Source organism: Pseudopipra pipra, chromosome Z (assembly GCF_036250125.1).
Source record: "Pseudopipra pipra isolate bDixPip1 chromosome Z, bDixPip1.hap1, whole genome shotgun sequence".
Lineage (NCBI taxonomy): Eukaryota > Metazoa > Chordata > Aves > Passeriformes > Pipridae > Pseudopipra > Pseudopipra pipra.
This window is the reverse complement of record NC_087581.1, coordinates 29,620,151-29,645,475: the sequence shown is the minus strand read 5'-3', so window position 1 is coordinate 29,645,475 and position 25,325 is coordinate 29,620,151. Positions and strand designations below refer to the sequence as shown.

Genomic DNA, 25,325 nt, shown 5'->3' with positions numbered 1-25,325 from the left:
TGAAAACAAAAGGCAAACTGAAATCACCGTTCCCTCAATCAGACACCTTATCTTTCACCACTCTTGACACCAAAGCACTTTGGAAGGTGTGGGAAAAGACTAGTATGGCAGCTCCACATATTATAAAATTTAGCTTGCAGGTTTAGTGGCAAAGGGAATACAGCTTTGAGGAAAGAAAGGAAGGACACAGGCTGCCCAGAGGCTACTCCACCCAGGAGGGAGGCAGAGCTCCCTGCCAGGGAGGAGTGAAGGCTCCCCCCCCACTGCAGTGAGGAGGCACCACCCCCATCCTAGTTCAGCCCAGCCCCTCTTCCAGGCTCCACAGTCTCTTGGGTATTTGCCCAGAAGTCCTGTCACCTCTATTTCTCACAAACCATCTCCCAGTGGGAGTATTTAAGGTATAATACAAGAAAAATGCCACTAGAGGTGTCTTCTGCTCCCTCACACATTTCATGGCAAAATCAGGTTTGGGGAAATTAAAACCCAAACCCCTACAAATCTTCCAAGAGAACTGTGCATCACCCTCTTTTTAAAAATTTGTAGCAACTTCTATTTTCCCAACCTGATGTTAACAGCCACACACCTCTTCCATTTCAGGCACTGATAAGGTCAAAGCCATATTTCACTATATATTTAAAGAAAGCATGGATAACCATTTCTGGAAAAAACCCAGTCACTGCATATACATCCAGCTTTCAAAACAGACAGAGCTAAAGTAAGCTGCAGCAGTGCCTGAGGCACAGGAAGAAAACATACCACTTCCTTTATCAAATGAGTCAGCACACAACCATTTGGTGTTTTGAGTTGCTTGGGGGGGGGGGGTTTAATTTTTTAGTTTTTTACAGGACACATCTTGAAAGCTGGATGATGTCTCCTTCACTATTAAGGGCTGACACACCTGCCCACTTGACTAATTGTGAAAAAAAGCAACATTTAAATCATAGCTGGGTATTGGAACAGAGAAGTAAGGGCAGGATCAAGCAAGCAAATGACCTGAAGAAGGGCACTTGTCAATGTCGCAGGCATTCTTCAGTCCCAAAGATGACAACATGGAAAGCATTGTATTTTACTTAAGACATGAAGCACCACCTCTTCCACTCACAGGTAGGATATAGTTAACTACCAGAATACTTTTAGTATTGGCTGTTCCTTAGATGAAAAATTGTATCTGACTATTGACTATGCAGGAATGAACAACAATACATATCCAATCAAAACACGGGTTTCTTCTATAAATCGAACCGTTTCTGGAAGCAGACACAATTTTGCCTTTTACGTTCTACATTTTTTGTTGTATTTGATCTGTTTGGCAACTCTTTCATAAGACAGACAACAGCAAAAACATCTGTGCCTTCAAGTAGACAGCTTTTCATGGTCTAAAGTACCCAAGTAAATGGCACCTTTTTCTTAAGTACTTCAGTGGGTCACAAGCTCTAACAGGATGAACAGTATATGACTTGAAAAGGGGATAATGTATTTCGTAAACTTTTTTTTTAAATATTCAAGTAAAAATATCGTGAATATTGTGTGAGTTCGTGACACATTACTCCAACAGACATTGATGCATTAGCTTTTTCCAGGCAGGTAAAGAGATGGTGAAGGCTAGGGAAACAGTATAGTGAAATGCAGTATTATTATAACTGAACAACATAAAATAGTGCATGATTTACTGTCACATAGTAGCAAGATTTTGTTACAAATAAAAGGAAAACTACTCGTCACTTCTGAAGTTCATGAAGAGTGCTGTTTGAAGCTGGACAAAATGTTGAAGAAAGTGCCTGATTCCTCTAACAAAAAGTATGTGGTCTCAGGATGATTTAAGTGTACTCTCACAGCTGTACCTCTGCATGATAAGTAATTCAATACTAAAGTGTAAGTTTAAAAACAAACAAACAAAAAACATTTATTGATAAATAAACTGTTTGATCCTTGCTGCCTTTGTTTCAGTTTGCTTATGGGTAACACCTATTTTACAGTGACACTGGAAAGCATTACTTGATGGGGACAGCACCCCCATCAAGTTTTTTCAGTAGAAAAGGACTTTGGGGTGCTGGTTATCAGCCAGCTGAACAAAGCCCAGCTGTGTCCCAGGTGGCCAATGGTATCCTGGCCTGTATCAGGAATAGTGTAGCCAGCAGAACCAGGGATGTCATTCTCCCTCTATACTTGGCACTGGTGAAGCCACATATGTGGCTTCCTGTGTCCAGTTCTGGGACCCTCAATCCATGAAGAACATTGAGGTGCTGGAGCACGGAGCATGGAGGCTGCCAAAGGGTCTGGAGCACAAGTCCTGCGAGGAGCAGCTGAGGGAGCTGGAGTTGTTTAGCCTGGAGGAGGCTCAGGGGTGACCTCATCACTCTCTACAACCACCTGGAAGGAGGCTATAGCCAGAGGGGATCGGTCTTTTCTCCCAGGCAACTAGAGACAAGACAGGAGCATGTAGTCTTAAGCTGTGCCAGGGGAAGTTTCAGTTGGACATTAGGAGGAATTTCCTCAGGGAAAGAGTGACTAAATAGTGGAATAGGCTGCCTAGGGAGGTGGTGGAGTCACCGCCCCTAGAGGCGTTTAAGGAAAAACTGGACGTGGCACTAAGTGCCATGGTCTAGTTGAGATGTCGGTGTTTGGTCATAGTTTGGACTGGATGATCCCAAAGATCTTTTCCAACATGTAAGTTCACTACATAAATTCTGCTGACACAGGCTCACGCGAGCGGCTCTCCTGGGGAACCGTGACACGGATCCGCAGACGCCATGGACGCCTGTCATTCAAGAGCTTTCACGCCTCCACACAACCAGAGTTGCCCTCGCGGCCTTCGTTGCGCGCAGGGCTGTCCCGGCGGGGCGGGAGCTGAGGGAGGTGAGGCAGCCCCGACGCCCGGCACCGCCGCCCCCGCTCCCGCGGCTCCGCTGTGCCACAGCCCCGCCGCTCCCGCCCCGCCGGCGCGGCCCCGCTGCGCCTGCGCGTGTGCGCGGGCGCGGCCATGGCGCTGCCGGCAGTGCCCGCGCTGCGGCCCCGGCTGGCGGCGCTGGGCCGGCGGCTCGGGGCGCCCCGGGGCGCGGCCGGGGACGGTGAGCGGCACAGCGAGGGGGGACGGGCCGAGAACCAGGCGGAGGGCGGCCCTCAGGGAGGGGTGTAGGGCATCCCCGCGAACGGAGCGTGGGGGTCGGCTTGGGAACAGCGGAGCGTTCCGCGGATGCCCTCAACTTAATTGTGAAAGGTGCGGGCTAACAGGACAGCTGGCTTGCTTAAGCGCTGTGTTACCCAGCTGCTGTTGTAAATACCGCGGGGGTGGATGAAGCCATGTGAAAAAGGAGAGGAAGCGAGGCTCCTGCTGAGTGCCTTTCAGTGCTAAGGAAGCATTATGTTCTTCCTTCAGATACCTTCCTAGCAAAAGGCTCAGCTGCTCTGGAGAAGCTGAAGGACCTCTGTAACGAAGGGAAAGAGCCTCCTTCTGCTCTTTTTCAGCTCTATACCCAGGTATTGTATTTAAACCATCAAGCTGACTTTCAAGAAAATCTGTGTATACTGTGAGAGAAGCTTTGATGTAAAAAGGAGGATAGAGCAGAAGAGGATATCTTGTTACTTGGTGTGTACGGTGAACATCTGTGAAGCACATGGCTGCAGTTGACTTGGATAACTTGGGAGTCTAGAATAATTGTACTGATACTTTAGGGACAGAAAGGGGGCTGACTTTACGTTCACTGCCAGCAATCTTTCAATACTTATAACTTGCACCTTTAATAAACAAAATGTTAAAAAATACCTTCAAATTGTATTGTTTTATAAACTAACAAGTTTTTTATGTTACAACACACCACTACTTCATTATTTTGCCGGTAGCGTTTTTCCTTTGTATGTCTTCTTGTTTTCATAGGCTGTCCTAGACATAACGTATTTTGAGGAAAACCAGCTTGTGGATGACGATTTTCCAGAAGAAACTTCCTTGCAAAAACTTAAAGAACTTATTTGTATTCTTTCAGAACCAGAAGATGTAGTGAGGGAATGCAACGTAGATGAAGAAGTGAGTACTGATGTTCTTGAACCAGAGGATTAATTATTTCATTATTTTAAAATAAAAAATCTGAAACAGGATGGTAGTGTTTGTATTTTTGATGGGCAGAACTTGAGGTATTTTGAAAAATTTTCAACTCTTTCTTGTATTTAAATACTGATTCCTGAAAATATTGTTTCAAATAACTTGTTGCATGCTCAGAATTTCTCTCACTAACATTTTACGATTGTATGACATGTTAATGATAGTTTGATTTGACCGTTTTCAGTATTCGGTTAGTCTTGTGTTTCTGAGTGTTGCTGTCAAGTACAGCCTCTGAAGTAAGAGACTCTTTGCATGTGTTACTGTGTTTATGACTAGTTCAGGTGGGTTATTTTTGTGTTAGCCCAGTTTGTTGGATTTTATTTCAGCCCATTAACATCCTTGGTGCAGAATTGTTAGAATGTCTTTACTGGAGGAAAGGAGCCCTGCTTTACATGTACTGTCATACAGCAAAAGAAAGGAGAGAATGGCTACAAGGAAACATTGCCACGTTTAAAAAGGTAAAGTAAATGAAAACATTCTATGAGCTTGTGAATACAAGTTTGACTCTTCACTTTTAAAATATGGCTGCTTTTTTATCTTTTTTTCTTTTTATCTTTTTTTTTTTTTTTTAGTAGGGTTTTGGGGTATTCATAGAAGTATTTCTGGCTACCATTAATTTAACCAGAACTTATTTTTTCCTCATTTTTAACTGTACTCAGTGTCTTAATGATGGAGTTCATTACTTGATGAAGATGCTTAGCTTTAGATGCCCTCTTCAGCTAAATGAAGATGTCTTACTTCAAGATAAAGACACAGCTAGATTACTCAGTGAAGGTAAACAAACCCAAAAAAACCTGAAAAAAACCCACAACCCCCTCCTCTTAATAACTGCTTCACTTTATGAAGTGGTTTTTTGTGTGTTTTCATTCTTTGAATTTGTATTCAAAACCTGTCACTTTTTAGAACAAGAAGGTAATAATGAGGCAAATAAGCAGGCAGCAGTGCTCACCCCCTTCTTTTTTGACTCGTAGATTTTAGAAAGTGGTAGTGGTCATTTTCGCTGTGTTTTTGAGCACACTGGATGAAGGTGAACTGAGACTGCGGGTGTTTTATGCTGAGCATGTGTGTTTTGCAGCCATCCAGTTGACAATTGACAGATGTTTAAGGCACAGATACGGCTGCAGAGGGTGCTAGATGTCTGCCTATTGGTCTGCCCGTTTAGCTCTAGGATAACACAGGTACAAAGAATTAAAGACTTCACACAGGTAAAAACTACATGCAGAACTGTTCAGATTTGGCAAATTCTCTCTATCCCTATATAGCTTTATGTAAGTTGCATTACTATAGAGCAATCTATAGAACTATCTTCTTTCAGTCTTGAATTATGGGAGGCACAGAAATATTCTAACATTAATATGCACAGTCATGCCTTTGCGTAATACTGAAATTCTCAACGATAATAGGCAAACATAATTATCAGAATTTTGGTTAGATGGCAATCTTAAAGATTTTAGCATTATGGAGGGTCAAAACGGACAGAGTAATAAGCACAGTCTTGATCTGTGTTCTCTTCTGGGCATTGTCAGTCATCCCAAGGTTAAGAGTTGGTTTTTTTGGTTTACCTATTTAACAGGCTGAGACTGTCATTTTGGAATTTTTTTCCAGGAAACTCAAAAAAAAGTTAACAAGCTGTGTACTTTCTTAGAACAATAAAGTACTCCATATAAATTATTTTTGCAGGTGTATTTAGTGACACACACTTACTGGCAATGATGTACAGTGGAGAAATGTGCTACTGGGGACTGAAACACGGGGGAGAAGGGAAGCAGGAAAGCCCTGAGTCAATAGATCCTGTGTGTGACAGCAGCCTGGGCAGCGGAACACAGAGCGTGTGGCTGGACTTCCAAGAAACAGGGAAAAACATGTTAACGAAGTATGTGACCGTATGTGAGGGACCTTTAAAAGGCCAAGGGTGGAACACGACGACGGCAAAACAAATGTTGCGTGACTTTGTGAAATCCCACAGCTAAGATCCACCTCCGGAAGAAACCCCATGTCCTCGGAGCACAACTAAGGAGTTTTGCCTCTGCTTCCGTGTCTGGTTTTATTTTTTTTTATTATTATTATTATTAATTTTTAAATCGAAATGTATACTTCTGCTGCATTAAAAAAAAAACCCACACGCACAATCTCAAAGAACTGGAATACCAAGGTCCAAAGTGTAATCAAGTATTTCTGAGGGGGAAGGGCGGGGGAGCGGGGGGGGGGGGGGGGGGGGGGGAAGAGAGGGAGGAAAACCCCAACAAAACAAAAACCCCCCACGCTCAAACAAAGCTGCCGAAGTAACCAGCCCTCGGGGCAGGATGGCGGCGCCTCCTCGGCGGTGCCAAAGTCCGCGGCGCCGGCGCGCTGCGGTGTGAGGGGCGGCGGCGGCGCCATGGCTGCTGAGGGAGGAGAGGAGCGGGCAGGAGGCTTGGAAGCGGCTGTGAGGGGTGGGCTGCGTGTCCTCCGGGAGCGCTGGATGCGGGGGGGCCGCGAACGCGGCGGTCCCGCCGCGTTCGCGGCCCCCCCGCATCCAGCGCTCCCGGGAGATGCGGAGGAGGCGAGCGCCCTGCAGAGGCTGCCGGTGAGTGGGGCCCGGTCGGGACATCCCGCCTCTCCCGGCTCCGCCGCGGAACATTCCCGAGTCGCTTAAACCGCTGCTCTCCCTGGTTTTCAGATCGACGTGCAGCTGAACATCATGTCCTTCCTCTCGCCCCAAGATCTGTGCCGCCTGGGAAGCACGAGTAGTTACTGGAGGGCGGCGGTGCGGGACCCGTTGTTGTGGAGGTATTTTCTCCTGCGGGATCTCCCCCTCTGGACGTCTGTTGATTGGAAGTCGCTCCCAGATGTAGAGGTTTTTAATAAAGCCTTTTCAGAGGCCAGCGATAAGGCACTGTATGATTACATGGCAGTGTAAGTATCTTCGTGTTGCCTTACATGACTTTCAGTCTCTCTTCAGAAGTAATACTCAGCCCACAGGCATGTTTCATGTATACAGCAATAAAGCTCTGCTGTAATCTCCTGTTTAAATTTTGATCTTTTATCAAATCCATTGTTTATTTTGGAAATACAGTTTCCTGCTGTTCGATGGTCTGGTCAGCTCTTTCTGTTCGTAGCTCAACAGGAATGTAAGACATTGTAAAAAAAGAGCTAATTAAAGCTGTTCATAAACTATGCTTTGCTATGCCACAGAAATACAGTCATCTCAAAAGCTCTGCATACTGTTGATAAGAAGTGTTCTTTGCTCTCAGTACAATGGCAAGTGATTTCTTCTTTAATAAAAGTACTAAGAAGTTTTCAAACTATGGCAAGTGGAATGAATCTTTATTTTTTTCATCTTACATGGAAGACCTAATAAAAAAAAAAAGTTTTTTTGAATGCGCACAGAAGAACAAGTAGTGTTGCTTTAGCTCTGATTGTTGAAGGCTGTAAAAGACTGGTTTCAGATAGTATAGTTGACAAGAATAGCAACACTCACAATGTGTTTAGATGACTGACAAGAACTTCTTAAACAAGCAGATTATTTTGTGGGAATTTTTTTTTAACTTCATTCAATTCCATTGATTAATTTGTAGTAGTGGTTCGTGGATTTGTTTGGGGTTTTTTATTTATTTGCAGTTAAATTTTCCAAAGGTGATGCTTAACATGTTTTTTCACGTTAAATGGACTAGCTTCTGCAATCTCTGTGCCCTTCAGCCGCACTTTACAGACAGGAACAATGCACCCAGAATTTGAAGTGCAAAATATATACTGATTTTGAGATTGGATTTAAATCTCTTCAGGTCTGAATACTTCAGAGCATCACCTGTTTGAAACCACCTCCCACTGATTTCTATTGTGTCTGTTTGCACTTAGTGGTTCTGCTGATCTCAACTGAAGTACCTCAGTGTAGGTGTAGAAGAGCACACATTTGTTGTTTTTATACAAGAATTTAAGACTGATCCTTTATATGATCACGTCACATGGTGTAAATTTCATTTAGAAGGGGTTTGTCCAGCAACAGTCTACCATGACTGCAGAAGCAGGCTGAAACTGCTGCTCTAGGATATCTGTCTTACTGTTACTCTTCCCCTTGGTTACCAAAGTCTTTTCATGTTTTCTAGCTTGTGCACCAAGCAAGCGCATAAGCTTGCAGACAACACTCATCTTTCACAGCATGCATGCTCTGAACCTGCAGGGGATATGGTCCATTTCAGGTGGTTACCTGTTTCAAGCACAGATGCAGTCTAATTAAAGTTTGAAATGCACTCAACAGTCTAATTTTCCTAATTTTATTTTTTTATGTGACTCATCTGCTTTGATGTTATTTTATCTGTATTGTGTGTTCAGTGAGGGTGGGGGAATGTGTAATTTTATTTTATTTTAATTTATTTTATTTTGTTTTAAATAAACTGAATGATGTATTGATAGCAACATAACAAGGTCCAAAAAGTCAGTATTTGGACTTCAAGAGAACCGATGTCTTTGCCTGCTTTGTACTGGTGTTTGAAAGCATCAGTTTGGAACTCTATAATTTTTGACCTATGCTTTCTGAGTTGAACCAGTAGCAAAGCATAAGAAGTGTGGGACCTAAGTCAATTTATGTTGTTTGATTAATACCTCTTCTGTATCTTGTGTTTAATTTCTAGTTGCATCTATTTTACACAGATACAAAAAGAGCTGTCCTCAGGGTAGAAGAAGTTTGAGATCAAGCCGACCCCGATATGGGGCTGTGACTTCCTTTCTGCAATCACTGGTCACTCAGGCAGAGCCTCGCTTTGCCATGTTTGGGCCGGGTTTGGAAGAGCTGGACAACTCGTTAGTGCAAAAGATGATGACGTGCCCAGAAATTCTGGTAGTAGCTGGCCTACCTCATAGACAAATTCATGGTAATGATGGTTCTGGCTTTTGACCTTTATATTTTGTGAACAAATATAACACAAAAAAATGCGGTTGGAGAAACAGAGAAAAAGGATGGGTTTTTTTGTCCCCATAAAAGTCAGTAACATCATGGAAAAAACCCATTTTCTTTCTTTGTATTCATTCAGAAGGATAAATGCAGAGAACATTTGGGACAAACTAATAGCTGCAGTGAATTTATGACTAAATTTGCACAATGTCAGAAGGATCATTTTGCTCCTCGTACTTATTTCATCCAAAATTCCATGTTACAGCTCTTGTTGTAATGGATAAATGCAGACAGAACTTCGTTTAGGTACTACTGCTTGCAGTGAGGGGTTAAAAACCACATTTTTGTTTTTATACAAGAACTCAAGACTGATCCTTTACATGATTATGTCAAATGGTGTAATTTTCATTTAGAAGAGTTACAGGAGCAGGTGAAGGATTTTTTTTTGGTGTGTAAAAGAATAACTTTGAACATCTGTAATTTCACTTCAGTCCAAACCAGAGACAAAAATGTATTACTTTTTAACTAATGTTTATTTCAGCACATCAGAATTAGAATAATTAAACTGTATTTGTAGGAAGTGTGAAAATTATTTTTTAGTTTTTGTTTTGTTTTTTTTTTAATTTCTCTCCATCCTTTTCAATGCAGCTTGTCTTTAACAGACTAGAGCCTTTGCTATGACAATTTCAGCTGGTAAACACAAGTCTGCCTCCTTTCTGATTTGGGTTTCTAGGTTCAAGTCTAATTATCAGAAATATGGAAATGCCTCATTTTTTTGAACATAATTGAATTGATTTTCATTAAATTAATAGTCTGACCAATTAGGGCATGTATAAAATTTAATTGTAAGATAGTAAATCTGCTACCCCTAGCAGCAGTATCTAGGCTTGAATATATCCATATTATAGCACCACTGGAATATTCAGACTACTACTTAATTATATTCAGTAGCCAAGTAGTTGTAATCTCATGTATTCATTTTTTCCCTGTAGGAATTGGATCAGGAGTCAGTTTTCAGTTTAATAACAGTCAAAAATTCAATATTCTGACATTGTACTCCACCACCAGGTAAGATAAGATTTGGTCTCTGCTAAATAAAAAGTACAGTTTCTCATTCATTTCATACCTTCCTCATCTTTTTGTCATGTGACTTCTATATGTGCATTCACATGCATCGAAATTCCCTATAAATTGAAGCATCAATATCTTTGTTTTTCCTTTCTTTTTTTCAATTGCTGAGTTTTCACATGGAAGTGATAAACCTTTTCCAAGCCTCTTACATACCTACAGTACAGGTGCTTCAATCCCTCTTGAAACCTTGGTTGATTCCCTTTTGCAACACTATATAAACTCGTCCCGGGGTGTATTTTCATATGCAGATTGCTAGCCATCTCTATATGAACACCAGGAAAGAAGGTGGGGCGGGAGGGAGCAAAATCATTTTGCTGGTTCATACCATTTTCTTGTCCCTTTCCTCTGCTACCTAGACTCTCAGGATTGAGTTTTGCTTTCTCAGTTAACCTGACTACTGAAATATTGAAATATCTTCCAGTGTGGAAAGGAGGAGAGCAAGGACAGAGCAAGCTGTTGCTGTGAATAAGATGTTTTACCAAGAGAACAGCACAGATGGGAATCAGCAAGCCGTGCACTACAGTGTAATAGATCAAGTGAAGAAGGTGTGCGAAGTAGTTGATGGATTCATTTATGTTGCTAATGCAGAAGCTCATAAAAGTAAGGGCTTTATCTTTATTTATTCACACTTTGAGAATAATTGGAAGTTATAAAAATTACAAAGAATATATAATACATCAAAATCCACATTCTCATCCTTTCAAAATCTGCTTTATTAGTGCTATTTCTTCATGGCTTATCCTGTGGAAGAGGTTCCCTATCCTAGACACTTTCTCATCAACCTTTGAGGGGTTATGGCTCCTTCTTTTGTTTGGGGCACATACTGATACGATTGCTATCTAAATTACATGTTGGAAATATATGGATTAAAAAACAACATAAACAAAACCCTTGGCCATGTGCAGGAGAAGCCTGAAATACATTGTGGTGTAATAGTCTGGAAACAGAACTTTCACCAGGAAAACTTCAGTAAAAGATGCAATTAGTCTAAATTAGTATAGTCCTGTAAGAGAATAATCCAAATATTACTGTAACTGTCTTTACGTTCATCAGCTTTAAATGGAGAGAAAGGACTAGTTCAGAAAAGAAGTGGGTAAAAAAAAATGTGAAGGGATATACTAAGGAGAAAAGTACATCCAGTAGGGAAGAGCTGCTGACTGTACAGTATATGAGTATGTCTGAATGGCTTGTTGCAGTTTTGATCTGTGTAAGGTACTAGGAAAACACTGATGTTAAGGACTGAAATAGGTTGCCTGTAGAATCTATGGAGACCTTAAATAACATCTAAACATGACATTAATATTTGTGTGACATGAGTGCAGGTGAATCAGTATTGTGATAGGCAGAACTAGATCATTTCGCCCTTCCAGCCCTCTATTTCGTCACCTCTGAAATAAAAAAAGAAATTAAAAAAATCCTCCGAAATAACAACAAAATGCTTCCATGGATTTGCGTGTATTTAAGACTCATGTTAAAAATTGTTTCTCAGAGCATGATCGTCAGGAGGAATGGGCTCGTATTTTGGCCATGATTGATCCAGCCCTCGGGCCTCCGAACAGACCTCTGCTGGTTTTGTCCTGTGTCTCTCACATTGGTGTGGAAAGAATTCCATGTGTTTATGTGGCACATCAGTTGCAACTAAATCTGCTACGTCAGCCCTGGATGGTACTTGCATTTAAACCTTTATTCTCTGTTTCTCTTTTGACTTACATTCAGTTTAGGCTTTCAGGTTCCTGAACCACTCCTACCTAAGCAAGTGTGCAGCTTTTAACACCGGCACATGAGCCCTCCACTTAAGTGAGGGATTTAGTTTCTCTGGTCCTCTAAGCGGAATCATTAGTCTGTCTGAGAATAGGGAGTTCAGTGGCTTCTCCAGGAACACACAAGAGACTTCAGAATGTAAGGAAGGACAAATTCTGGTCTTGAAGGGAGTAAGGAAGCTTCAGTTAATTTAAATCTAAATTACTTGAGTCATAACCCAAGGCCTTGGAAACAAGATAGATTTTTGGGCCATTTTTAGGAGACTGTTGCTCGCTTGATGTGATGTGTTCAAGTTTTTGACAAATCAGTTTTTTACATAGGATGTGAGGTCCTGAACCTGTTTTTTTATGCTTGTCGAGCACAGTATATATTAGCATGATTCAGCCACATATAATTAATTTTTGTTAATGTTGTGTAGCTGAAGAATAATAAAACCAGAAAAAACCTAAATTTTGATTTGAGATAATTCCTTCATTTTCATAAGGAAAATGTTTACAGGCTTTTAAAAACCCAAACTGTTTGTAATAACCTCTTGATAAAAGTTACAAAATCCGAATAGTAATAATATGCGTAGAAGTCTAGAGCTAGCAGCATTTTTGCTTTAAGAGTTACAAGAAGAATTTTCAAGTACATTGTCATCTGTAAATTAAGGACAGTGTTCCAGAATACCTGATGGAATGATTGAGAAAAAACACACATTGGTACCAAGAGTGAAAGCTTTTCTGATGGGTTTTAATGTGGGGTTTTTTTGTTTGCTTACTCTTATGAAGCCTTTTTTATCTAAGGGACCTTTAGACCAATAATAAAAATTTAGATCTTATATGGTTGTTTCTGATTTCATGGATGGACATGGAGTGATGTTAAAATACTGTTAGATCCTGTTACCTGATATCTCTAATACATTAGCTTCTTTTTTATTTTCACAGGTGCAGGACAATGTAGCTGCAACTTTAGATGGTTTGCTAAATGGAATTGAGTGGCTCTTGGAAGAAGCAAATTGTAAAAATGCACAGTAATGGAATTGTGTATTGTCGTACTGTATAAACCCTTTGGCATTTTGCATTTCATTTAGCGAGAGTCTTGTCCTTCCTGCAGGGGCTCTGTCAGAAGGAAAATTTAAAAGACAACCCTGCATTTATATCACTGCACATACTTAACATTCTTCCAACTGCAGTCCTGAATTAGAAGTACAAGTAGGATTGCTTGGATTCCAGCAGCTATGAAGTAATTGGGCGGGTCGGTTTGGGTGTTTTGGTTGTTTTCCTTCTTTCAGCCGGGGGCCTTCAGTACAATTTTCTCAGTATGTCTGATTGTCTGTTCTCTTCAGTAAATACATGTAACACTACATTAGTTTATCAGCACAGCCCTGTGGCAGGCACCACATGTTCAGTTAACATTTTCAGTGGAGATCTTGACAGGGACAGTTCCCAACCAAAGAACTGTACTTGGTACAGTAGGCTGACAGAAAGAATTCCCCTGCATTTTTTCCAGAAACAATGTCTAGACAAAAAATAGCAGAAGGAATGTCAGTCAGACCAAAATTCTTAGAAGCAAACAAGCAAACTGCCATGTATGAATTGCTGTTTCTTATTTGTGATCCTGTTTATTAACCAACCACGGTAGACTTCAGCATCTTTCTTTTCCTGTTGAAATTATTAGCTTGAACTGCACATACCTCTGATGTAATGAACAGATGTTAAATAGAATCATTAGTACTTCAGAACTTTATCAAATACATAAACTATCAGTTACCGAAATAGTTGTGGCCATTTCCAGGTATGAATTGTACCTGTCTTTGAAATTTTCTACACAGTTGCAAATATTTTTAGAAAAAGGGAAGTAACATTTTAAAGCTGGAATTGCATTTTCTGTATAGATGTTTGAGATAGTCATAGTCTTCCACCTTTTTTGTGTTTTTATTATTGGATGAATGTTCAGAAACTTCCCTTGGATTTTTTTGCCTGTGCACTTACTTACTTTCTGTGCTTCTTGCTTGTTTTCCTCTCTCCATGGAAATTCAACAGTCTCACAATTTTTCTTTGGAACCTAGATAAAAGATTGCATGGTGCACATACAGCCCTTTGTGTGGGAAGTGTGAGTGGTGCTCAACACAGCTATGTCAGAAATACTCCATTTGAGAAAATGGTTGGATTTTTTTTTAATGACCTAGAAAATGTCTTTTTTTTTAATCTTTATGTGCAATTAATTCAGCTTTCTAAATGCTTTTGGACATATGGGAGTTTCAAGGGAAAATCCATATACTGTGAAAATTCTGTGGTTTATCCCTCTTTTTTTTAATAGTGTATGCGTGTTTTGCCCTTTAAAATAGAGCAGATGCAATAGATTCAGGGGTATTTAGGGTAAAATTCCATGCCTTGTGACTGGATGTGTGCGACTTTCCTTCTAGTCCTAATAATTTCATAGTGATCTGTAAGTAGAGGGTCGAATGCAGCAACCTGATGCTACGTCAGCTACAGATATGGGGGGGTTTATGTAAGATCATCATTCTACTTTCTTCACAAGGAATAAATTATTTTTTAAAGAACGATGTTTACAGTCTTTCTATGTGTGTTAAGCCCTCCACATGTGTGCAATGTGTGCACACACTGCAGTCATGCTGTCACAACATAATGAATTAGCATTGCTATCATAATGAACAAGGTTATTTTATGTTTCCAGTTTAATTAACAGATATTCACTCACTGTCCTCTCAAAAGGTCAGGATAACGTAGGGTATATAATTTTTTTTAATCTAAAGAACATTAGTTACGTTAACTTAAAGGTAGAATAACTTCAAGAATTATGAGTTTTAAGGGTGCAGTCTAGAAAACAAACAGTGGGAATGAGAAGTCCATACAGTCACAGATCTGCATGATTGAGTGCCGTGGTGGATCAGTACAGGCAAGGAAGATGACTGTGTACACTGTTCAAAAGAGCACTGAGATGCACAGAGGTGTGCTATGGAGAGGCAGCCAGCCTGTTGAGCGTACATACACCAATTAGTTGCAGAGATGTACTCCATATTTAATTTAGCACTATCTTTTATCTTTAAACTAAACCAGTTTCTACTATTTAAATTTTTGAGTTTGATGAATTTAGAAGCATAGTTAGTCAGTTAAGCTTGGGACTTATATTGTTACAAATTCAAAACTAGTTTGATGTGGAATCATGACATAAATGTATTTTAAAACTTTTTAATGTAAAACTCTTTTTTTTTTTTTAAATCTAATTGGCCTTGTATTTATCACAGTGGAAGCAACTGTGATGGGTTTGTGAGAAATAAAATCATCTGGATCCCAGAAATCTTGCTCTCCTTGGCATGAAGGATTCTAAGAGTGCTAGAAAGAAAATTGCTTTCCTGCCCACTGAGACAGGATGTTTACATAAACAGTGGTCACAAAATAAAAGTAAAAGGTTAAAATGGCAATACACGTGATGGATAAGAAAACTTGGTTAGTGAGGCTTCACCTGAACAGCTTTCCCAAAAAGAAGGTGGCTGTGGGGATGCTGATTTTCAACATGATTTTCAAAGACGGGGACATGCTGCCTCTTCTTTTAATCTAGTGGCTATCATCAGTATCAATTTGTATGGTAGCATGAATATCACAGCTAAAGAGAAAAGCTGGAGTCGCTGTCAAGAAGATGTATGGAAGTAATTGCTGGCATTATTGCAAGGTGATTGATGCTTTAGTCTGTTATTTAGTGTGTCTTTCATGCCATTTTAGCACTAGTGGTTCTGGGTAAATTACTTTCCTGAAATACAAGAATAGAGAAATAAGACTCTTCTGTCAGTTATAGAAGGTGATACTATTGCTAGAGCTTGTGCTTAAATTTCAGGCCCAGAGGATGTTTGCACACAGGCTGCTCTCAGTTTTCCCTGAGGAGGATGAAACTGCAAATCAAGAGCCTAGAATTAGCTTTGATTAAAACTTACTACATCATTCCAAACAATTAAAAACCAAGAGGCTTTTTGCTCCTTTTTCTTCCCTCACAAGCAGATATCTTACACAGTGTGTTAATTCTGACTGTTATAATATTGTTTGCAATAAGGTAAGGATACTAATAAAATGAACTGAAAGACAAGAGGGAGAAAATAAATTAGACAACTTTTCTTATGATGGAGGAAGAACTAAAGGAATATCCTACCTACAGCAGGATGTTTATGTGTTTTGGATTTTGTTATTCTGCGATTTTGCTCTGAGGCACAGAGGTGCCCTGCAGCATTATTAATGGGAAACAAAATGCATACAGATGTTGGCAAGAGGCCTGGTAGCATTCTGCCTTCTCAAGAGGACCCTCCTTTTTTTATGTCTTTGGATCTGCAATGAAACTCATTACATGGATGTCAAAAGAATGTACCAGGAGTCCAGTCCTGTTTAATATCTTTATTGATGATCTGTACAAGGGGATTGAGTGCACCCTTAGTCAGTTTGTAGATGACACCAAATCGGGCACGATCTGCTGGAGGAAGGTAGGAAGGCTCTGCAGAGGGATATGGACAGGCTGGATCAATGGTCTGAGGCCAAGGGTATGAGGTTCAACAAGGCCAAATGCTGGGTCCTGCCCTTGGGTCACAACAACCCCAGGCAGCGCTACAGGCTGGGGGAGAGTGGCTGGAAGGTAGCCCAGTAGAAAAGGACCTGGAGGTGCTGGTCGACAGCAGCTGAACATGAGCCAACAGTGTGGAATATACGCTTGCCCGGTACAGGGGGACAATCACTGGCCTGGTCCTGCTGGGCCTGGATTTTTGATCCAAGCCAGGATACCATTGGCAGTGATTGTCCTCCTGTACTCGGCACTGTTGAGGTAGCATCTCAAAACCTGTGTTCAGTTTTAGGCTCCCTACCCCAAGGAAGACATTGAGGTCCTGGACCAAGTCCAGAGAAGGTCAACAGAGCTGGCCAAGGATCTAGAGACTAAATCATAGGAAGAACAGCTGAGGGAGCTGGGGTGGTTTAGCCTGGAGGAGGCCCAGGGGAGACCTTACTGCTCTAGACAATCATCTGAAAGGAGGTTGTAGCCAGGTGGGGTTCAGCCTCTTCTCCCAGGCAACTAGCAATAGGACAAGAGGACAAAGCCTTAAGCTGTGCCAGGCAGATTCAGGTTGGACATTAGGAAGAATTTCTTCATTGAAAGGATTGTCAAGCATTAAAATGGGCTGCCCAGGGAGGTTGTGGAGTCATCATCCCTGGAGGTGTTCAAGAAATGACTGGATGTGGCACTTAGTGCCATGGTTCTAGCTGACAGGGTTGTGATCTATCAAAGGCTGAACTAAAGATCTTAGAGGTCTTTTCCAACATATATAAATCTATGATTCTATGATTTTATAAGAATTGTTGTTACTGATTTCATGTGCATCATTATTTCCATTCTAGCTGTCACTAACGTGCCTATGTCCCTCAACAAATAAGGAACTGTGATGGATGACTGTGAAATCTAGTTATTCAAGAAGAACACTCAGTATTTCAGTCCTGAGTCTTAACTAAATCACACCTGCTTCAAATTCAGCATATTATATCGGAACACTGCAACAATAATGTCGTGGTTTGGACCTTGTTTTCCCCCAGAGGCTAAGAGAAGTGGTAGACCCCAAGGGGTGGAAACCCCTAGAAGTTTTGAAGTTCTGCCCAATGGGCGCTCCTGCAGAAATGTAAACATATCACAACCAGACCGGAAGAGAAGAGTTGTAGTTTTGGTTGTTGTAGAAGAGGTGGCCATGTTGTGAGCCACGAGGTAGGGGCTCTGTGCCCCTTGGGCCTCTGGCCCCCTCCCAGCCCCTGGCTGGGGGGCTGCAGGGACCTGGAACAGCATAAAGCTGGGCTAGGTGCCTGTAGTTATGCTGGGAGATGTTTTTTCTCCACAGGCACAGACAGCAGCCAACAAGCACCAGAGAAACGGTGGCAGAGAGCCAAGAGATAAAAACCTGAACCAGAAGAAGCAGCAGAAACAACATGCAGCACTGCAGAGAAGACTCCTGGAAGACAGAGCTGGGAGAAAGAGAGCCAGCAGCTGAGAGACAGAGTTTGGGGTAAGACTGTACCAGCCCCTCAAACTCCTTTGAGACCTCCTGGAAGGAGGAAGATGATGGACTCTTACTTGAAAGAGCCTTGGAGTGCTACAGCACTTACAGAGAGGAGCTGAGAAGCTCAGAGCGTCCCAGGAGCTGGACTGGGACGGCCAGATGGAATGCAGGGGGGAGTGACCTTGGTTCTCACCCCTCTTGCACTGCTGCCACGGTGGCAGCCTGAGAGGCAGTGGCACAAAGGCCCTGCAAGAAGGAGCTTGAGTCTCCTGCAAAAGATACCAGACCGTCACGAAGACCCCGCTGTGTCTTCGTGATATGACGTGGTGATACAACCTTGTCTGGGGTTACGAAGCCCACGGAAGACCCCTCGGTTGTGAGGCGATGGGGCCGGGGGAGTTTGATACCTCCCTTGTTGAGTGCTGGAAGAAAGCCAGCAATCAGCTGCTGCATGTGGAGAAGACAGAAAGAAACCTGCTGCCTCAGAAGATGCTGCTGCTGCTTAAGAACTGGAAGGGATCTGTCCTTCTTTCCCTCCTGGACTTTTATTTGGAGGAGAGAAGAGATCTGATCCTTGTAAATACTATATGTCATGGTAGAGATAGTTTGTGATCATGTGTATAATGTGATGTTATATTTATTTGTACAGTCATTGTAATATATTGCCTTTCCCCCACTTTGAGTCTGGTGTGTGTTTTTTCTGGAAAAGCCCATCTCACATTAGGTTGAGATGTGGGAGGGGGGATGGAACTAGGGAATTGGATTTTGGGGCTATCTCAAACCATGACAATAATCACCTGTAATTTAATACCAACATTGTAAATAGGCTACTTGACTGCAGACAATTCTGTAAAGTCCATTCGCACACAAGTTTCCTGAGCCACAAATACACCAAACAAACTTAATAATCTTAACAATATAAATCCACCAATAATCACCTCAATCCATTTCTGGAGATCTTCATTACCAGTAGGATGAAAAAGAAAGGGATCAAATGGAAAACAGGGGGGTTAGCTCTAAGGTAGGTAAGATAGATAGTTGAGGTGCTGAGGCCTGAACAACAAGCCCTGAGCCAAAGTTTACCTCTAGATGAACCTTTCAACCTAACGTTATATTTAGCCATGCATCCACTCATTACAAAAACTATGTATGCTTCTCAGTAAAATATGTAGTATGGTAAGACTACATGTGTGTAAATATGTATGTTTATTAGTAAGATATATTTGTATATGCTCATTAGTGAATAATAATGGTATCTGTTCATTATTAAATATGTATGACTCAGTGAAATATGAATGTATTTATCTTTCCGTATTTAGAGACTGGTCAGTGCCATGGAATTAGATGTCTGGCTGTGTTTGGTGACAGATTGTCAAAGCTTGGTTTTCCCCTAAGCCCTGGCCAGGCTTTGGGTGAAACACAAGGAGAGAAGGAAGCCAGATGTTTTTCTGCACTAGTCGTTATGTAAGCTTGGTTTGTTTAACAATATAAAAGCTGGACCTTTCACAGCAATGATGGAGACCTCACCTATGAGTGGACACACTGAGTAGGATTTCCCAGTTACTGAGAAGGGTTCTCCGACCCTTTGCTGCAACCGGGGCTCCCCAGCTGATGTGTGGGTCTGGATGCTGATTATGGTATCAGGGTAACTGGTGATGTATCATTCTTATAGGCACTCTTTGTAGTAATGATTAGCTGCATTGCTGAGCTTATCCTTTTGTAATTCTTTGCTGTTTTGCATTATAGTAAAATTACACACTTGTTCCTTGAGGTTGGTGTCTGTGTCTCTTGTGCTGCCCCTCATCCCCTTGGCAAAACAGACTGTCGTCATGGTGCAGATCTGAACAAAATGTTGCTTTGTAAATCTGAATGTAAGGGATCAGTCCCATCCGACATTCCTGGCTGGAATGACTGTGGTAGAGCAAGAGTCCGACTGGGAAAGTTTTAAAGCCTGGAGAGAAATTTACGGTGCATAAAGAGACTCCATCTTATGGACTTGACAGTTTATCCCCAGTTTAGATATTGTTTTTGTAATGTTCCCATGTGGTTGCATTATCCCCATTCACTTGTATTGCCTGGGCATGTCCAGGCTTGCCCAGAGTTGTTTATCCCCTACCTTCCCTGCTCCTCCCTCTGATTGGCTAAAAAATGCCGCAGTGTGGAGAGAGCTCCCATTGGCCCTTTACTTTCCCAGCTCCTTCCCAGTTCCTCCCTCTTTTCTAAGTTCTTACCTTCATTTGTTCCCCTGGCTGTCTATCCCATGCTCCACCCAGTTTTCTAGCCCTTTCCATACCGAACCCTATATAAACCCTCACACACCCTCAATAAAGAGCCATTGCACCCGACCTTCTACCTCGAGTCGAACCCTTTGTGCAGTGTCGCGGTCCTATTCCTTCTCCCCCGGACCGTGGCAGATGACCTTCCCTATAGTTCATTGGCTCTCGTGTGGGCAAAGGTCAGAGGACTGTGCAAGCAGTAGGGAAGTCACTTGAAAAATGCTGAACCATTGGATATATTGAAATGCATCCAAAAATTGTATATTTAAAAAAGGAAAAGAGCTTGTGGATTTGGGTAGATGAGGATGGATTTTGTTAACTACATATCTAAAACAGCACCAACAGAGAGAACAATTGTTGTTGAAACACTCCAATGTGGAGTGACAGGTATGTGAATTGCAGAATTGAAAAAAAGAAAAGTTTGGCTCAACCCTTTAATCAATTCATGTAAATTTTTGTCATATTAATCAGGAAGAGAGGTTAAAATAATGTTTTTTGAGAGTAACATACTCTTGTAGTGTGCCCATCTGCATATGGTAAAGGTTTCCTACTTGAAGTATATTGTGCTGGACTGTGAGGCTGTATTGGAGTAGAACTTGTAGGAACTGGATTCTTCGAAGGTTATGAAGCTGTAGCAAGACTAGCTTTTTGCTAGAATCCTGCCTGACACAAATAGTAACAAATAAAGGCTACTTCCAGTTAGCTTTTTTTAATGCAGCTCATACAGAGCTTTTGATATGGATTTCTGGAAAGAAAGACCTGAGTGCCTGTGCTTCAAGGCTCAGAGCTGCAAGACAAATCATTCATTTGCATTCATCATGAGGTGGAGCCTTTGCACTTCACGTCTCAACAGCATGTCCCCAGTCTAGTGGAAGAACTATCAGCTGGGAAACCAGGCTGATGCTGGGACAAAGGTGTCCCTCCCTGGAGTGCAGGCCTCTTCCAGCTCCTCTCACAGATCCAGTCCTGCTTCCAGCTCTGTGCATTTTATCCCAACACAAACAGCCAAAACAGATGAGAACTCAATGCTTTTAACAATATATTTATTTATATATTGTCCATAAAACAAAACATGATCTTCTAAAGTAAAGTACCCCTGCTGGTACTGGTAGCAGGGACACCAGGACGGTGTGGGCTGGAGTGAGTCCAGGGAAACCCAGTTCTCCCGTGATGAGGCCCCGTCAGCCAGAGAGCAGCTGGGACAAGCGGGCAGAGGTGTGGGGTCTGTGCCCATGTTCCTGTATAGCTGGGCGAGCTCTGCCGCAAAGATCCCTGGTGACAGGTGGCAGCTGTTGTTGAACTTGGTGTTTGCTTGGTCTCTCTCGCCCCTTCCTGCTCCTTCTCCTGACTCTGCTTTGCCTTTATCTCTAGTTTAAACCTTGCTTTCTCAGGCAGAGTAAGTATCAGCTTGTACTGGTGATGCTCCATCTCCCTGGCTCCTTCTGTACAAAGAGATTTCAAAGAAGTCTACTCATGGATATGAATTAAGAGCCCAGTTAAAGGACTGTACCACAGAGGTTTCAGCACAGTGCTCCCAGGAGCTGCCTTGGCACTCCAGCACTGTGCAAACACTCCATTGCCAATGGTAGCAATAAATAACTGGAAAGAAACCAACTCACGTGTCTCTCATCAACTGGGACATGACTACGCAACCGACTGCAATCCCAAGCAGGAGCACGCTGAAGGCTGCTGCAGTTCCGAGGATATAGTTCTTGCTCAGCTCCTGAGCAGTTTCAGCTTTTCCCAGAGTAGCTGATCCTGACAAAAGAAAGGACAATGCAAGAGACAATGTTTGTGCTCTGCACTTCAGATGCACAAGGGATTTTGTTTTCAGAGACTAGTGCCTCTGGCTCTGGTGTCTTAGGACCAGGGGACAAGAAGGAACCCTTAAGGTTCTCCTGGAGAAGAGCCTGCACCAGCACTGCCCAGTCTGTTCCTTCAGGCTGCAGGCCAGGGCTGTGTGCTGGACACCTGCAGTTCATCCTTGGAGAGCTCTCCAGGGATATACCAGAAATACTCCTCTTTTCAAACACCAGCATCTCCTGAGCACTCACTTCCAGGATGACCCTGAGGCTGAGCAGGTGTTCTGGTGCCTTGTATTGCCTCTCCTTCTTCCCCTGAGACTGGCACTCTGTCTCTTTCTCCCATCTGAAAGGTCTCCTTCTGCACAGCCTTAGGCTCCATCTCTTTAGAAAGAACATGGGAGAGTTTCATTAGAAGTAACTCATCAGGAACATGGTACCATGTCCTTAGCACTTGGCAAGTTGCAGGGAGGAGCCCACTGTCCCCAAAAACAGGAGGAAAAGCACAGCCAAGTTTTTTGTGAGGCAACTAGAAATGTAGAGCCAAACCACCCAAGACTGAATTCACCAAATGAGCCATTCTAGGAAGCCCTTCAAGTAAGTTGTCTGACCTCACACTGGGTGTCCAGCTCCAACCCACCCCTGACCCCGAGGTCTGGAAAGAGCAGCCAAGATTTCCTGGGACATCACTTCTGCCTTGATGCTGGGCTGTGCATGAGCCAAACACAATTTCAGCACAGTCCTGTTCCCAACACCTGGATATCAGCATCTGCACAGAGCAGCTCTGGCCAATAATGGTACAAGTGTAGCAGCAGTTGCCCCTGGCTCTCAGCTGGAAGCCCGTCTAGGAGCAGGAGCTGTGCTGGACTGTCTCTGTGGCTCAGCAGCCAACACAAGGTGTGAAATGGAGTGTCCTTGCAGCGAGGCTCTGACTGATCCCTTGTTGCTGCATAGGCTACAGCAGATCCCCAGAGTAAGCGAAAAGTGCATCATCCCAAGTCCTATGGTTAAGAGAGTGGGATATACTAACCAGATGCAGCTTTCTCAAAGGCTCTTAGGAGCTCCTTTGGAACTACAGGTATCTTCTGGGAATCCTTCACTATTTTAGATTTTAGAAGGACATTAACATATGAAGATACATCTGACTAACAGATGGAACAAGGCTGCCTATTCTGTGAAATAGCAGAGCCTGACTACTCACCCTTGAGATACCAGCTTGGAATCAACATGGAATCTGGCTCAGGAGACGGAAGAGGCCTTCCTTTGGCCACATCTACAACTAAACACCCACAAGAAGTTACCATCCCACCTCAAGAGAGGAATGTGTAAGGGGGTCAGGGAATGACAGGGCACACAGACAGGTCTGTGTTCTCACAGCTGCGGGGGTGCCTGGCTGCCCTTGGGACTTTGAGCTGGCAGCTCTGAAAGGAAGCAAAAGCCATGATGTGCCCACGTGACCTGCCTGTGGGTCAGTCCTGGAGCTCAGCCACGAGGCTGGATAACCATTGCAATGTGATGGATAAGTGAGTGCCGAGTTTCTGGCCCTGCACTGCCACTCCCCACCTCCCTGATCATGAGGACCCTCTCTCCCCACAACCCCTGAAGCAGCTGCAGCCCCTCCACACCTCTCCAGGCTGTGTCTGCCCCACTGCCTGCACCGTGCTGCCTTCTTGGCTCACCCAGTCCTCGCCCTGGCCACACTGCCACCAGCCTAGGGTGGGTGCTGGCCCCCGCCTGCCTACCTGCTCCCTGCCCTTGCATTGGAGCAGACTGGGCATCCTGGGCTTGCAGGGCCACCAGAAAGAGGGGGAGGCAGCGGGTGAGGACCATGACCCCCAGTGCTCGCAACATGCTGCTGCAGCTGCTGCCGCTGCTGCTGCCTCAGAGGTGCCCAGAGCTGGCACTGAACAGCAGATCAAAGTGGGGCTCTGTGACCTCACATCAGATGGGGCTCTCTGTCCTCACATCCCCACCAGCCCCTGCCCTCTGCCATGGCTCCCCAGTGTACTCCCATTGCCCATGAATTCCTTAATCTGCCTACTAATGGATTTCCTTGTCCTGCACTGGCATGTAAGGAGCAGAAGTAGGGAAGGGTGGATCTGTTTTGGGAGGCAGCACTGTGCATGGGAATGCAGAGGCACTTGGGTCTTGCTTCCCAGAAATCCCTATGAAAAGCCCACTATGAAGGCTGCATAAAAGAGCCAAGTGCAAGTGCTTTTCCTTGGTACTCTTTTTGTCTGCTAGCATTCCAGTGAGAAACTGTGAGGACGAGGAAAATGACTGGAAAAGGTTTCAGAGATGGCGTGAACTCTACGGGAATTATTAAGGAGGACACTAAAGAATACCAGTAGCATTTAGTATGCGTACCAGAAAAGAACTCGGACACTGTAGTACATAAGAACTGTTAATACATGTTTTTCTAAGTATGTACCTCAGTTCTACTTGCAGTTGGACATGTCCAGACTTGTTTGCTCCCTTGTTGCTGTACCCTCGTTCTGATTGGTAGGATTTAGCCACAGTGCAGAGTCCTGCATTGCCACGACTCGCTGGGATAAGGGATAGGGTCGGGCACTGCAATAAAGGGTTCTCACACGGTGGAAGGTGAATGGAGCAATGCCAACGTTTATTAGGTGGGTAACAACTTATATAGGGTTGGATAAGGGGTGGAACTTGGGCTAGGGAGGAGCATGGGATTGACAACCAGGGAAGTAAGGTGATTGGGCAGCTGGGTCAGGAGAGGAGGGGTTCGGATGTCTCCGGGGGAAAGGACCAATGGGGGCTACCTCTGCACTGCACCAAAACCTAGCCAATGGCAGGCAGAGGAGCGGGAAAGCAGGGAAAAGGCGGGAAAACTCTGAGGGGATGAGGGAGACAATATGGAGGGTGATTTTTAAAAAACAACAACTGGGGTACATAACACAGTATAACTTCATAACAACAAACTGGGGAACAACTGGGGTATAACAGACATGTCCAGTGAGTGTCATTATTGGTATTAAAGGTCAAGTCCAGCACTTTAGAGTCCATTTAAGGGTTATATATCTTCCTCCATGCTTCATAACGCTCCCACTCCTCCTTGTCTCCTCCAACATCTCCCCCTTCTTTATTTCTTTCAGCGGTGGTTAAATTGGCTTCGATGGTCTTTAGCAGCATCCTTCGTAGACAAACAACTAGGCAAGGTAAAAGAACACAAACAGAGACCGAACCGAAAAGAAACAAAACGCCAATCATAACATGCTTTTTTGTCCAAGGGGGAAAATTTGGCAATTGAATCCAATCAAAGAGGCTGTCGAGACTGCCTCCTCTGTCCTGATGAATTTCTCGGACCAATCCTTTAAGCTGGTTGATACTCTGGTGTATAGACTCG

At 43.1% G+C, this 25,325-nt stretch overlaps 2 protein-coding genes and 1 long non-coding RNA gene across 4 annotated transcripts; all 3 read left to right on the top strand.

The window, feature by feature from the left end:
* Positions 1-2,920: 2,920 nt before the first annotated feature.
* On the top strand, positions 2,921-6,241 carry RIMOC1 (RAB7A interacting MON1-CCZ1 complex subunit 1). Its single transcript, XM_064642771.1, has 6 exons — positions 2,921-3,068; positions 3,377-3,477; positions 3,875-4,021; positions 4,423-4,554; positions 4,756-4,870; positions 5,777-6,241. Exons 1-6 carry the CDS (start codon positions 2,981-2,983, stop codon positions 6,064-6,066), a joined length of 873 nt encoding a protein of 290 aa, XP_064498841.1. The 5' UTR covers positions 2,921-2,980; the 3' UTR covers positions 6,067-6,241.
* On the top strand, positions 6,159-14,403 carry FBXO4 (F-box protein 4). Of its 2 annotated transcripts, none has more exons than XM_064642770.1 (7): positions 6,159-6,248; positions 6,756-6,991; positions 8,726-8,946; positions 9,959-10,034; positions 10,519-10,697; positions 11,587-11,762; positions 12,785-14,403. In XM_064642770.1, exons 1-7 carry the CDS (start codon positions 6,183-6,185, stop codon positions 12,872-12,874), a joined length of 1,044 nt encoding a protein of 347 aa, XP_064498840.1. In that variant the 5' UTR covers positions 6,159-6,182; the 3' UTR covers positions 12,875-14,403. The 2 variants fall into 2 exon arrangements, with proteins under 2 accessions (XP_064498840.1, XP_064498838.1); XM_064642768.1 differs by lacking the exon at positions 6,159-6,248 and adding an exon at positions 6,347-6,662.
* A 9,556-nt stretch (positions 14,404-23,959) lies between these two features.
* LOC135407630 (uncharacterized) lies at positions 23,960-24,384 on the top strand. Its single transcript, XR_010426951.1, has 2 exons — positions 23,960-24,028; positions 24,203-24,384. It is a non-coding gene; the product is annotated as an uncharacterized LOC135407630 (long non-coding RNA).
* The last annotated feature ends 941 nt before the right edge of the window (positions 24,385-25,325 follow it).

What these genes read in the sequence shown, in the direction of transcription:
- RIMOC1 (XM_064642771.1), top strand. Translation starts at nt 2,981, where the DNA reads ATGGCGCTGCCGGCAGTGCCCGCGCTGCGGCCCCGGCTGGCGGCGCTG. An exon ending in CCGGGGCGCGGCCGGGGACG is followed by an intron (nt 3,069 to 3,376) that starts GTGAGCGGCACA and finishes TTCTTCCTTCAG; the next exon opens with ATACCTTCCTAGCAAAAGGC. An exon ending in AATGCAACGTAGATGAAGAA is followed by an intron (nt 4,022 to 4,422) that starts GTGAGTACTGAT and finishes ATTTTATTTCAG; the next exon opens with CCCATTAACATCCTTGGTGC.
- FBXO4 (XM_064642768.1), top strand. Translation starts at nt 6,474, where the DNA reads ATGGCTGCTGAGGGAGGAGAGGAGCGGGCAGGAGGCTTGGAAGCGGCT. An exon ending in GCGCCCTGCAGAGGCTGCCG is followed by an intron (nt 6,663 to 6,755) that starts GTGAGTGGGGCC and finishes CCTGGTTTTCAG; the next exon opens with ATCGACGTGCAGCTGAACAT. An exon ending in TAATGCAGAAGCTCATAAAA is followed by an intron (nt 10,698 to 11,586) that starts GTAAGGGCTTTA and finishes ATTGTTTCTCAG; the next exon opens with AGCATGATCGTCAGGAGGAA.